Consider the following 14,218-nt stretch of genomic DNA (forward strand, 5'->3'; position numbering starts at 1 on the left):
ACAGAGATTGAAGGCTGCAAACCCAGTAGGCAGAGGAATTGTTCCGAAGCCAAAGGAAAAGGTTTCTAAGAATGAGAGAGGAAATCCACCAGAATGACTGTTAAACTGATAACTAGTATAATCTGCCTTAACAACCAGATCTAAGTTTTGGAAAAGGGCCAGAACTTTTGCTGAAATAATTAACTAAGATGAACGGGCCATATGCCTCAAGGTATTAACCTGTAATGGTCACCAAGAAGGGAATACGTGACTAATGAATACTTGCTATCCCCTAATACCTCATGCCTTGCAAAGTTATTTCCACACCTGAAATCAACATGGTGAGGTCACTCCATGCCCTCTAATTAGCTATTGATCTCCATAAATACAACATTTATGCTGTACACCGAGGATTCCAGAGTAGCTACTGAAAGGACACCTAGTGGCAAGTCAACGAGTATGTCTGGAAACCGCTGGAACTGTTGAAGGTACGTAATTATAATTTGTCACAGGAATTGACAAACTGCTGTAGGTTGAACGGCAATGTCATATGTGAATTTATGTGTAAAACAGCACTTTGAAGCTTTAAGAAAAATTGCAAAAAAGCATTCTTACAAACACTTTTTTTAAACATGGGAATTAAACTTAACTTCCTTAAAACTCAAAGAACAACATTTTAAAAGGGGGATGAACACGCCTGTGTGTCCAATTTATGACTACAATTTTGAATGTCCTGAATCTCCACTGCATCAGTTTTAGGAATATCAGATAGCTGAACTGAACTCGTTACAGATATGAATTGCTTGATACTCAAGCCAAATTTCAGCATGTTAATCATTGCTTCTTAGGTCCTTCATTGTGCTCCTCTAAAATGTCCTTAGCAATTCCTTCCTGTCTCACAGGCCATCCTTCTCCCCCATGAAGAAGAACAGCCGTAGGACATAAATTGTACGTGTTTGAGCTAATTTTACTCCTTTTTTTTTTTTTTTTTGGCCATCCAGCCCTACAGTCACTTCTTGCCTGTGTTTATTCCAAACGCCTTTATATGTACTAATGCCCTTGTGACCAGGAGATGCCCACAACAGAAAGCTGTATTCCAGATGGAGTCATGCTGGTCTCATGCAGAGAGGGATTATAACCTTCCTGTTTAGTGACATGCTGCCTCTGGGCAAACAGACCAAAATCCACACTTGGCTTTCTTGTTTATGTCAACATATCGTATTACAAGCACAGAACAATTTGCTGACCACTGTCCCTCTTCAATTATTGTTTTTATGTTCTATTTTCCAGGTTTCTCTCTTCTACTGAACACCAGTTCTTTTGAATTAATTGTCCCTGAGTGAATTAGTATGGATATTCTAGGTCAGCTTTTCCAGATATATTTTTGTATTCAATTTTATAATATCTTTGCATACCATTGCTCTGTTCTCTATCTTTAGTTTTTCTAACAACTCCTAACATAGTTCCATCCTGTAATTTTAAAAGCCACAAAGAAGCCATTTCTGCTCTTCTATGCTCTGTCCTCACAACGAAGATCCAAACATTGGGGATAATCTTTGTTTGTTTTTTTTTTTAGTTGACTTCCTACCAAATCTTCAGTTAAAAAAACCAACTCTGCCTCATTTCTCCACAACACAACTACAAGGAAGTAGATGATGGCGTGACGTGAAGCCAAGGCTGCAGCTCCTGCTCTTACCAGACATAGCACCCATTCCTTGTCCGGATCTGTTTCAAGGGTTCACCTCTCCTTCACTCCACCCTCCTGAACCTCCAGCCTGCTCTCTGTCTTAAAATGGCATGTAGTTTCCTTCCTTTACTATAAACAATGCTTTCTGTAACCTTAGTTTCACGATGTAAACATTTAAAAATAAGAATGAAGGGAACACAAACTATGTGTCCAATTAGGTAATTTGGGGATTAAATTAAATGAAGTCTCTTCAAACATGGAACATTTCAGAGTAATGAAGTCTGGCTTTACTTGTTTTACTTTTATCCTTTAAAAAAAAAAAAAAAAAGGACAATCCATATTAAAGCTCAGGCTGAAGAGTAGTAAAGGCAACTGAAGACAGCTTATTCCTTGTAAATCCAAGGGAAACGAAAGCAGAGGAAGGGGCAATAACACTCAGGTATGTGTACAAAGGGGAAGAGAGGCACTCTGTAAATTGCTGGATGACGGAGGCTGGGCAGCCAGCTGCCACCGTTGATATGGGAGGCTCCTGCTATCGGTAACATCACCACCTGTAATGTAATGTCAGCTTGTAGCATGTCCTGCAGCCTGCCAAAGCCTCTTTAAAATCTGGCATTATTTTTATACCAAAATTTAAAAACAAAGACCAAACCAAAACCAAAACAATAGCAACAACAACAAAAACCACAAGAGGTCAACCAACAAATATTCTTCAGTAAAAAAAAAAAAGAGTAGTAAAGGAAAATAACATCCATAAATAATTCTGCTGCTTTTTCTGCAGTCCACCTATAAGTTTTAGTTAGTTAAACTCCTTCAAAATAGGCTTTTATTTCTCCTTTTCTTAAATACAGCTTTAGAGAAGATTTTCATTGTTGAGTCCTTAATCCAGATTTTGCAGATTTTGTGAATACTGCAGTAACAGAAGAAACGAAAACTGTCTTCAAATTTGGAATAATTCTTGTTCTGTACATCTGAACATGCATATTTGGCTTTCATTGTATGGTGTGGCAGACAGCTACAAAAACAAAGTGTAGCCTATTACAGCTTTAGTCAACACTTCAAACTTTAGATCTTGCTTATACCAAAAGAAAGTGATCTTCCTTGCCATTTAAGCAAGGCTGTTTCCCATTGGGCACACAGTAAATACAGATAATACGGTAGTTTCTTTACTTTAACGTTGTATTTAAACAGACATTGTAAACACAAATGATAATAGCTTCAAAAAAAAGGAGCACAAAGTAGCTACAGGTATTACATCTGTCCCAAGCCTCTTTGCTAGTTTAAGTATTCTACAGTCATGTTTTCCTGTTTCCTAAAGTATGTTGAGGAAGGGTGGGGGTTATCCCATTATTTGGTAAAAAACACACAAACAGCATAGGAGGAAATGCACAACATTTCCAAAGCAACATCTCATACGCAAGATAAGTACGTTCAATAATAGAGATTAGATCTTTCTTTTTTCACTTTACCAATATAATATGACATTTTAATTTTACTTACTGTTAGTAGAAAGCATCAATAAGCAAGAGGGAGACTTTTAATAGCATACTGATATCTTAAAGAGACCTACCTTGAAAGAAACTTTTGACTCGCAGATAGCTGACGCTAAGGCGCAACACGGAGAGTTTGTCCAGCTTGGATATTATGTCAGGGGGGAAAGGCAGGAGGCTGGCCAGGTGGTCAAGTTCTGCATTCAGACGGTCCCTGTGCCTCTTCGAAGGATTTGATTTTTCATTCCCAGCTGCAGGCCTTCTGTGGTGGAGAAGAGTATCACATTTTCAATTACCTGTTTTACCTCCAGGTAGTACCACCAGAGACTGAGATGTTGTCTGCAGTCAGTTGCTGGTTAATCTAGGTTCTGTGCAAATCTGCTCAGTTTCTATCCCCTGCTGAAAAGATATTTTACTTTTTGTCATTCTGCATTTGCCATTGTGCAAAGACATGGACATTGGCCTCTCATTTCACATCCACCCAGTGGAAAAAAGATGAAGAAATGATCTCTCTTATTCAGGACCCTCTGATCTTAGGGGAATGGGTGTTAACTCTGTGTGTTAGTGTACACCAGAAAAAAAAAAAAAAAAAAAAAAAAAAAAAGATTTCTCATCTATGTTGTACAAATTAGTACCTGAAGAGCAGAATAAAATAACTATGACTAATGGATGAACCTATTTAGCACCCACTGTATTTATTTAAAGCATCTTAGTGCCCTCCATTTAATGACTCAGAATTAACCTGTAGCTCAGGATATAATCAAGAAAAAAGCCTGTCTTTGGACATGATAAAAAGAGTGTGGGAAGCAATGTGAAGAGACATTCTTTTGCCAGGCTCAAAACTCCTGTGAACGTTCTCCAATTTATCTGTATGTCGGTAGTAACAAAGGTAAGAATTTGGTTTCTCTCTTGAGAACATTCATATTCCTCCCAAAACATTAAGGTTAACGTTATTCAGATTTCAAAACCAAATACACCTATTCCAGTCCCATAGTGTGTCCCTCTCATGCAGTGAACAGGACCAGATATCTCAGAAAGAGTTGTTGTGAAAATGTGCAAGACGAAATGTATCACCAGCGAGGAACGTGTCAAATCAAAGTTGCACAGGCAAAATGATGAATTTTAAACTACTCAGTTTTGGGGTGTCCAGTGAGGGGTCATCAATTTTGGGGTGTCCAGCATGACAGCAAGGGGTGATCCGTGGCAAAGCATGGACTTGTCACATAAGCACCAAGACATTTGCGGTGAGGTCGAGAAGGCTGTTATCTCCAGCAGACAGCCATTGCTGGACAAAGCAGTAGTCACATGCTTCATCCAAAAATAAGCCACAGGCCACTGGAGCTGCAAACTGCATGAATACACAATCGCCAAGGCCTTACAGCAAGCCAGGGCAGCAGCTGAGCTAGCATCGCCCCGGGCACTTGGTGTTGTGTCTGATGGTCTCCACCACACTCCCACATCACCCTTTTTCTGTTTGGTATTATGGCACGTTGCCACATTTCTCCTGAGGCCCTTTCTTCAGAAGAGACATTTAGAGAAAGATCATGGGGGAAAAGAGTGGAAAAGTACTGCAAGAATGGGAAATGGTGGACAAGGAAAAGATGGGTGTGCTAACAGCTTCCACTTCCACCTAAGCAAAGGCAAGAAGCATAAGCTTGTGCAGCTTAGCTAGTGCTTCAGTGGAGAAACAGAGTGCATCTAGTTACTTATAGCACATTTCTGCTGCAGTTTGACATGCCACACATTTACTCTATTTTTCAATGAAAATTTTAATTTTGAGCATTAGTATTTCACAAGGTGGTCAAAGAGTTAAAGTACAACATACTTTGAGTGTTCTCTTCTTATGCAGTCTTAATTCAGCTTTTTAAGTAGTTCGAAGAAAAATGTTATGTTCAGGAATTAGTAAAAAAGATCAATGTTATGTACATGGGATTGCTGACTTTGCTACAGAGTGAAAACCTAAGTCGAACCAGATTTGAAAAAATCATTGCTATCTTTGTGAGCATTCAGTTCAATTTGAAGGATAGCATCAACACACAGACAGAATGAAGAAATATTCAGGATAGGTGTCAATGAAAACACATAATTCCTGATTTGTCATTCAAAATTACCTAAAATGGTACATGGTCCTTCAATAAGGCAATGAGCTGCTTTCAGAGGCATGGGGGAGATTTTATGGATTGGGGATTTCCTCTATGAGAGAGAGAAAATATCCACCAACTAATGCAATCCACAAAGAAGGACTACTCTTTGTACATAATGGGTACTAACTTTTTGGAGACAACCCTGAAGCTCAGCCATTCTCACTTTTGACACCAAAAGGATGCCTGACGTGTGGAGAGCAATAATTTTGTAGGAATATAGCCTATAGTTCAGTTTAAGCTAAAGAACATAGACTTTTACTTATTGCCCTTTACACATAGCAAACAAACTGAAGTAAGGAAGCAACTTAGTACAGAAAAAAATAATTCCAATAAGGAAAATTAGGCCAATGAGTTCAAAAGATGAAAATTTTCAAGAGTAACACGGAATAGAAATTGTTCAAACCTATTTACCATATAAACTATCAATTGCTCTATGCCAGAGAGACATGGCAAATACATGGATTCCATTTGTACTAAGTAAGAGATCAGTCGTCCGGAAATTACAGGGAATGGTGTAAAGACTGCAAGAGAAAGTTCAGGACGGAGTCTTCCTGAAAACTCAAGGAAATGATTCAGGCAGTGAGTAAATCCAAACAAATGGAAGTTTGATGCAAATGGTAACTAGGTGCCAAGTGGATGAGATTTAAAACAATGCAAGTTCCATGGAAAGGCTAACTTAGCTGTCCTACAAAAGAAAACAGCAAGCAGGAAAATTCTTCAATGAGTTGTTTTGAGGTGAAATTCTAGCCCTTATTTTGAGCTGAAACTAGCCATACTTGTCGTGTTTGTGTTAAAACTGATTCTCAAACTGCATCAATTGGGTCCTAAGGAACACAACACTCATTCTATAATTCCTCTTTTAATCTGCTTTTCATACACTACTACTACAATAAAGTGGCACCTGTACTTAACACAGTAAAGCTGGCATTTCCTCTTTGCGTTGTTAAATCATCCAAATTTTGCTCTGCATTAACAAGAAAGGGTTCCTGCATGGGATCCATTCCATCAGTCCCTGTTCGGTAGGAAATGAGTGTGGGAGCTGAAGCAGAGAACATTTTCTGTTTCATTAGTACGTCAGGCATTGAGACATTTGTGCTTCAGTGATTCAATGTGCCCATGACCCATGGACTGCCACTTCTGTAAACCAGTTTGGAGAGCTTGCAGAGGAATTTCCTGCAGCTACAGCTCTTGTCTGCAGAGCATGGTATCTGCTCCTCCACTACCTGCTGCCCACTGAGGGAGCCCTGCCCCTTGAACAGAAAGTTTACTCTGAAGAAGTTTTCAAAGTATGCTGAAGTGTTAAAACCATGGAAGAGGATCTAAACTGAGAAAATCTAATCATCTAATAGGATGGGAAGCTTTCAGTAAGAAGAAAAAGGAAAGAGAAAGGCCATGAGATGCAATAGATAGACTAGGCACAAAGTAACAGCAAGATGATTATCATGAACCAACTGACCGACACCCACAGCTGCTGAGCTGTGCTTGGGCACTGCATCGATAGCCTGGCACAGCTGAGCTCCAGTGGCAACTGGCCATGTGCAGATGCTCACTGTCCCCTACAAGTGAAAAGGATTAAATGAGAAAAATCTGGTTGAAGTAAAGGTGACCCTTTTCCACTGTCCACCTCTTCTGAGTTGTCACAGCAAGAAAAGGAGAAAGCAGAACTAATGGTCACAAAGACATCATCCTGGCACAGCAGATAAGAGGCGGGATAGTGTGACACCAAGTAAGAGGAAGGGCTATGCCACAGAGGGCCTTAAAATGAGAACTAAGAAACAGGAGAGAGCACCTCCTGAGGTCTCTGTTTACCCTGGCACTGATACCGTTCTGGCTCAACTGGGCAGTTTGGAGCAGTTGTAGATACACTCAGAGCTAAGGCAGCTGAGCTTGCCTTTAAAGAGCTGTAAAATATTACAAGAAATGTTTTGCAGAGAGAGAGAGCTTTACAAGTTGCCAGGGTTTGAGATGAAAAGTGGATGAATCTCAAATGGTAACTGTCCTGACGCATCACTCCAGCATCTTTAATATGAGTATGAATTTCAATGCAGTGATTGTAGTTTGAGGTTAAAAACAAGATCTCTTTAGTTTTCACATGCTTGAGTTACTAGTAAAATGTTGGGTTTCCACAGGAAACAAACACTTAAGGAGAAAATATTTCCTTCACTCAAAATACTCCATTTTTCTGGATGAAAAGCATATCTGGTGGAAAATATTCAACCAGCCTGAGCTCCAGGTGTTTGAACTGGTTCCATAAATGCCAAAATCCTTTAGTGTAGACCACATTTAATGGGGCTTGTTTGAAAGCTGTCTGTGACTAAAGGAGAACAGATCGGATTTTAGAATTATTTCTATATATGAAGGTCAAACTTAAACCTGATGTACTGTCTGAAGAATGGCAACCTAGTGAAGACAGTCTCTCCCAGTAGAGAAGACTGAAACATACTAGCTCTTGCAAATACAAATTTTCTACACGTTTTTTCATTGTCATATGGTTCTCTGCATTCTCCTGTGGAGCTTCTTCATATGTTTTCCTCCTTATTCTGTAAAGCTACCTCAGAATACAGCTGGTGATGTCCTGTCCACGAATACCTAAGAAAACTACATCTCCTGCTCAGACTAGCACCCATGAATCCCTACAGAGAGAGAAGTAGGACAAAGCCGTAGAGGAAAATGTGCTATGTTATCAAACTAGACAAGTTCTACAAAAAGCAGCATAACATGGATCAAAAATCATGGTTGAACATGCTTTTAAATAAATAGGATATGTCTATCCTTCTAAATTCAAGATAAATTATTTGAGGCTGGTAAGGAGACCTCATAGTCCTGAAATGTCAGTAAGATCCATAGGACTGAAGGGCATAGACTGTGAAAGGAGATCTGGATGAGGTAAGTCAGTCACGGGCATTCAGAGCCCCGTTAGAGCAGGGTTAGGAAGTCCCTGAATGAGGGAATGAGCACAGGAAAGGCTTACCAGACACCAAGACCACAAAGAGATAAGGTTTGAGGAAGAGACTAGTGTTGCTAGGAAGTGAGAAATCATCTTCAGCAAGTGATAAGTAACTATTCACAGAAAATAGAGGACAGTCTCTAATGCGGGAGCTGTGTTATAATGACTCCAAGCATATGATCTCCCTTATTTAACCAAAACCAAGTTTCTTCATCAAAATTGTATATGTCCTGGGTGGATAGGCTCATATTCAGGTACCAGCACTGCCATCTTGTAGCACAAATAGTTTCGAAGTAGCACTACTTGCAATGGCTCAAAAGGTAAAAACCTTAGTTCCCTCAAATTCAGTGAGAACCTGCCTTTGATTTTGCTGAAGCCAGAATTTCCTAGAAGGCTCTTGAAGATACTTAGATCCTTTGATAGTGGGTAGCTATCTTAGCCATTGCTTTTACCTAGAAGTCATCTCAGTGAGAAGTTCTAGATATACAAACTCCAAACATGAAGCTTAATGTTCCTCAAAGCAACTGCAGTGCTCCCTCCTTTCCCACAAAAGTTATGATTCATAAACAGTTCTGCACAGAGGCAATGTCATGTACTGGAGAAGTTCCACACTTTATGCATGTATGAAGTATCCAGATGCATACTTGAACAGTAGTGCAAAAACGCTGCATACATTTTGGATCTAATACTCAGGTGTTGCAGAAAGATTACTGTTCTTCATTCATCATCTTTGTCTATTGAAATCCTCACCTGTGATGTATTTTACACTAAAAAAAAAAAAATATCTTTTTTTTAAGTGGCAACAAGTGGTTCATGTGCAAATACTCTCCAAAATCCAAACAAAATCAGCAGTCTTCACCTAAACTTTCAGAGTAACTCCCCTTTGACTTTAGACAAATATATACAATTTTAAGCCAAGTGTGTTATTTTAGGAGCTCTGCTTTAATTACCTTCTCATCCTTAAATTGCCTGCAAAGACCACCAGCACTAGTTCACAATTTTAACATGCTACAAATGTGTTTCATAATCAAGTATAACTCAGAAGATGTGGAATGATTATATCAGAAGGCTTAATCTCACAGAGTGGTTTATGGCAAACTCATTTTACATTTGAGTTATAACATCCTTTTTTTCTGCAATTTCAAGCATCTTTTTAATACCATTGCATTTTTTTTTTCTGCTTTGCCTTCACACATACAATTTCTATCGCATTTTTCTTCTGATGAAAGTGATTCCATAGTAAATAGTGGCTTGAATATGATGTGTTCTTTATGCAAAAAGTGAGTCACCAGTCTGCTTTTTCAGTTGGCTGAACTGACCCACTTTCCAGACTCACATGTGTTGAACGTAGTGATGCCACAAGCAAGGCTAAGCCAAGGAAGGGGAAAGGGGGCCATGCCAGCATGCTGGTGCCACTCAACACACCGCTTCTTCCCGGCTGACAATTAGTCCACCAGTATCTTCTGCCTAGGAAAAAACACTGAGGTGCACACCTCAACAACCACCAGCCACCTCCTGGGACAGCCAGTGATGGGTAAGGATGCTCTGAACCACGCTCAGCATCGTTTCTGAAGCCACTGGAAACCACAAAGAGACAGCCTCTGGACCAGGAGTTTCTCACTGCAGTGAAAAAGATTGGGTCTCCCCTGGCTTGGCAGACCATGGGATGTGGGATTCCTCCTGCTGCCTCATTTCTACCACATACATTTGGAGAAAGGTGCAACTGCCTCCTGATGAATATGATACTTAACTGTTTCTGAATGGGTTTCCTCCTTTTCCTCCCAGCATAGAGGCACTCCCCCGGAGGAATCATTGTTTTGATGCTGAAAAACAAAAGGAATAGGTGTCTTAGTTCAGAGGTTTCTGTGTTTCATACCACTGTACAAAATGACAGCACCAGGAAAGTTCATGTGAGGAAAATGTTTGTTCCTTGAGTGTGGCATTCAACAGCACTAAAAAGCACAGTGGCATTAGTTAAGATAGAAGCTTAAGGCTTATTCCAATTTCCTACCTTAATGCTATTATAATATTGATGTTTATATTCAATTTTCATTTTTTCAAATTACGCATACTATACATGGTATAAAAATGGGTATAAAATACATCCTGTTTACTCAATATGCAAATATATATTTTTCCTTCTAGGTTAATTTTTAAATTCAGCTAAGCAAATAAGAATGAATAATACTACCCATCATCTTTTGCAGGGAGGATTTCACAGCTTTTTTAATACACGAGAATATTGCCTTCCATTACTGAAACTGTGATAAGTAGGATGCCATTATTCAAATTAGCATTTGTCCAGGTCCTCACACCCTCATTTTTAAAGACGGAAAGTAGATCTGTTGGCAGCTCAAGAAGTGGCACACTGCGCTACGGTTAGCGCTGAGGACCAGATCCCAGTGTAACGCTGATGGAGGTGACAATTTTCAGACAAACTATTGCTCTGTTTGGGCATGTTAGACATTGCGAGGTCTAAAAGAAGTCTTTGTGTTCAGTCTGTTCAAATCTTCCGGAGATTAGCCAAATAGCAAAGTCTCTTGATTTTCTGTCTGAAAGAGTATTTTAGTCTCACTGTATGCTCACAACAATGGGTGTAGATTGCCTGAGAAGTTACTGTATCTCAAGAGTATTTGCTGCTTTGTGCAAGATGTGAAATTAAGGGGACCTTCTATGTCACTGAATCAAATCCCATGCTATTGAAGACAGCTCTGTCATATAAAGAAAACCATAAGCTTAATGAACTTAACTTAAAAAAACTCTTTAGAGGTGTTTTGCTTTTCATCGAAAGACAGCTTTTTGATAACCAAAAACCTTACGCTTTCCAGCTTAAATTTGTTCATGGTCATTTTGTACCCATTTGTTCTTCTGCCAACATTGTCTTTTAGTTTAAATAGCTCTTCCTCCTCCATTGTGTTTACTCATTGGCGTATTTTTAAATATCAGTCATATCTTCAGCCAGCCTTCATTTTTTCTATTCTAGGACAACCCAGACTGTTTCAATCCCCTCTCGTGTTACAAACTCCTTATTCTTCACATCATCTTAGGAGTCTTTCTCTTTATTTTACGTTTTCAATTAATCTGTCTAAAACATGCATAAACAGAATCATGAACAGCATATTAATTAAAGTCTAACTGCATTTCATATGCGTATATATATATGCATTAACAAACCATTAGTTTTTTATGGGAACTGTCTCACTTGATATTAGTGTGACTGCATTTTCCTTTTTCATAGCTGTTATAAAATTCATGGAACGCGGTCACCCTGTGGTTACCTAGTATGCACATTTTTCTGTCTTTGTGCATAACTTTCAACAAATAAATTCACAATTCTTTAAAAGACGTTTAGATGTAGAGCTTAGGGATATGTTTTAGTGGGGACTGTTAGCGTTAGGTCAGAGGTTGGACTCGATGATCTTGAGGTCTCTTCCAACCTAGAAATTCTGTGATTCTGTGATTCTGTGAAATTTACGAAGGAAATCTAACTTCCAGAGTCCGCATAGCTGGCCACCTTATTCATACAATTCATACAATTGGTTTCTATTACGTGAGAATTTTATCCACTTGTACCATCGATGGTGCAAGCAACTAAGTTTATTAGTACATTCCTGGTATTACATGAAATTTCTTAGTAAAAATAAGATTGTCTCCAAACTGATAGTTGAGGAACAATGCTTGTAGTTTCCCTCCTGCTCAGTCATTTTCCTTCCAGCACATGTTGTTGATCCAGTTCCTTCCTCCAACCCTTTCAATTCTTGTACTAGTCCTCTGCAGCACAGTATCCTTCACTAAATTCAGATAGGTCTACAGTATTTCTCTCCTCTGGAAAATCAGTTATTTTATTATCAGAAACCTATTAGGTTACCTTGGCAAGATTACCTAACTCTACATTTCATTTTTATTCCATTACACAAATAACCATGGTCATAAATTGTTTCTTCCTTTAAAATTTGTTCTAAAATATTTCACACGATAGAGATTAGAATAACGGGTCAGCAGTTGTCTCCTTTTAATTACAGCTGATGGTGGTAGTCACTCTCCACCAGTCACTCTCCACTCGGTGCAGCATCAGGTATAGAATTCTTCCCAAAAAACACAAATAAGTTTGGTTTTCACTGTTGCTGGGATGATTTCGTGTGAAATCAAGCGTGTGAACTGCCTGGCCACAGTCTACAAGGGATTGAATGCAGCGCAATAAATACTGCTCCAGATTAAGAAGGTTTGTTTATCTGGCAGGCTTTGCTTAGGTAAAGCCTTCTTGCCACCTTCAAAGACCTAGTTAGGTTAGATTAGCCTAGAATCCCATTTTCTGCAACAGTCTGCCAATTTGAATGAGCTCATCTATCTTGGTGGGTTTTCTACTCCAGGGGGAAGCTGGAATGGCGTGAAGATGCTAAAGGAATTGCTGTAGCTTCTTGTGAGACATTACATTAAAAGACATTTTCTTTACATTGTAATATTTTTGTGTTCTGAGTCCTTCCCGTTCATAATATGAATCTGTGACTCATAGTTCATGTTTCAAAACAGTGTCACATGCTAGACTTCCCTTCTCTTGCCTTTATGAGTAAAATTAAAAGGAAGAAAAAGACTTGGACAGCGTAACTCAACTGAAAACTGAAAGTTAAGACTTTATAGAATTTCCCAAAAGGGCAATATTTTAAAACCCACTCTGGTTCAGCTGATGAATATGGGACAGCAACTAGAAGTAGATTAAAAAGACCTCAGTATACAGACAACTGAAAGGCAGGAAATAAATAGCAAACAATATAAAGTAGAATTTGTGACATGTAAAAAGTTGGTTAAGAAAGATAAAAGCCCAAAGGAAAATTCACAAATTGAATATATAAATATAAATATATTTATTTATTTATTTTTATATATATAATATATATATATAAATATATATATATTCATCTATAAATAGATGAATATTATGGAAAAATAAAAAAAAATCTAAAAAATGTGTACAGAGAAAAGGTAGATTTATTCAACAGATTTATTTCCAGTCTTTTTTGAAAAGAAGAAGACTCAAGTAAGAACAAACCATGCAGTCTTCGGGCTTTCTGTACAAACTTTCCACAGAATTAGGACAAAGGGTTACCACAGCAACATGGTATGGAGCACTGCCTCAGCAAGTGAACACCAATGTCCTAGATATGTATACAGGCAAGAGTTACTTCTGCTACTACTGCTACTCTCCACCACTGGGGTGGCACAACCCATTTGCACAGCTCTTTCCCCAGAAGCCCACCAGCTTCACATGTGAGAAATGGGAAAAGGTTTGGGGGGATGATGCTCAGCTGCTCAGCACAGTTGTGCCCTTTCCTTTCTCTTTCCTTTCTCTTCTTGCAACACTTGAGAGTCCTCACATGCTCTCCCCTTGTTTGAGGGAGGAAGAAGATGAAGCCACAGCAGCAATGTTCTGCTCTGTAGCAGCAGGAGAGGGGGCTTGCAGACTTGAGGAGCTTCAGGAGGAGGAGAGCTAGGAGTGAAAGGAACAAAATAGCTGGGCTGGGAAAAAGCAGATGTGGGCCATGATCATTCACTTTCTTGTGTCAGATGCTTTTAATCAGTGATGCCATTAAGTTGTAATGAATCTCTGAACACTGAGGAATCCAAAGGTCTGAAAGACAGCTGCTATATGACAATATTCAGAGAAGGGAAACATAATGATCCAGCTAACCACCGGATGGTGACATTAACATCCGTCCCAAGCAAAATATCAGAAAAGCTGATAAGAAAGATGAATAACATCACTTAATAGAGTTCTAAGGAATATCATGCTCTTTGGAGGGAAACTTACTGAGAACTTATCAGATCTAGCTGATGAAGGAATTTACTGACACTAATAAATTATTTAACTCAGTAGCACAACATTCTGATTTTAAAAGGCCACAATGAAGTATTATGAAGTATTATAGAGTACAGTTTAAGTAGATAAATAATTAATCAAGTGACAGATCTGAAA

General features: G+C 38.9%; 1 protein-coding gene across 1 annotated transcript in view; it reads right to left on the bottom strand.

The window, feature by feature from the left end:
* AHRR (aryl hydrocarbon receptor repressor) overlaps positions 1-10,060 on the bottom strand; it is a gene marked incomplete at both ends in the record, with an annotated part of 69,271 nt that extends 59,211 nt beyond the window's left edge. Inside the window, 2 exons of the mRNA XM_084281234.1 lie at positions 3,237-3,418; positions 9,999-10,060. Of these exons, the coding sequence (XP_084137360.1) occupies positions 3,237-3,418; positions 9,999-10,060 (244 nt within the window). The remainder of the gene's footprint in view (positions 1-3,236; positions 3,419-9,998) is intronic.
* Positions 10,061-14,218: the final 4,158 nt, after the last annotated feature.

Source organism: Netta rufina (assembly GCF_964035555.1).
Source record: "Netta rufina genome assembly, chromosome: 2".
Lineage (NCBI taxonomy): Eukaryota > Metazoa > Chordata > Aves > Anseriformes > Anatidae > Netta > Netta rufina.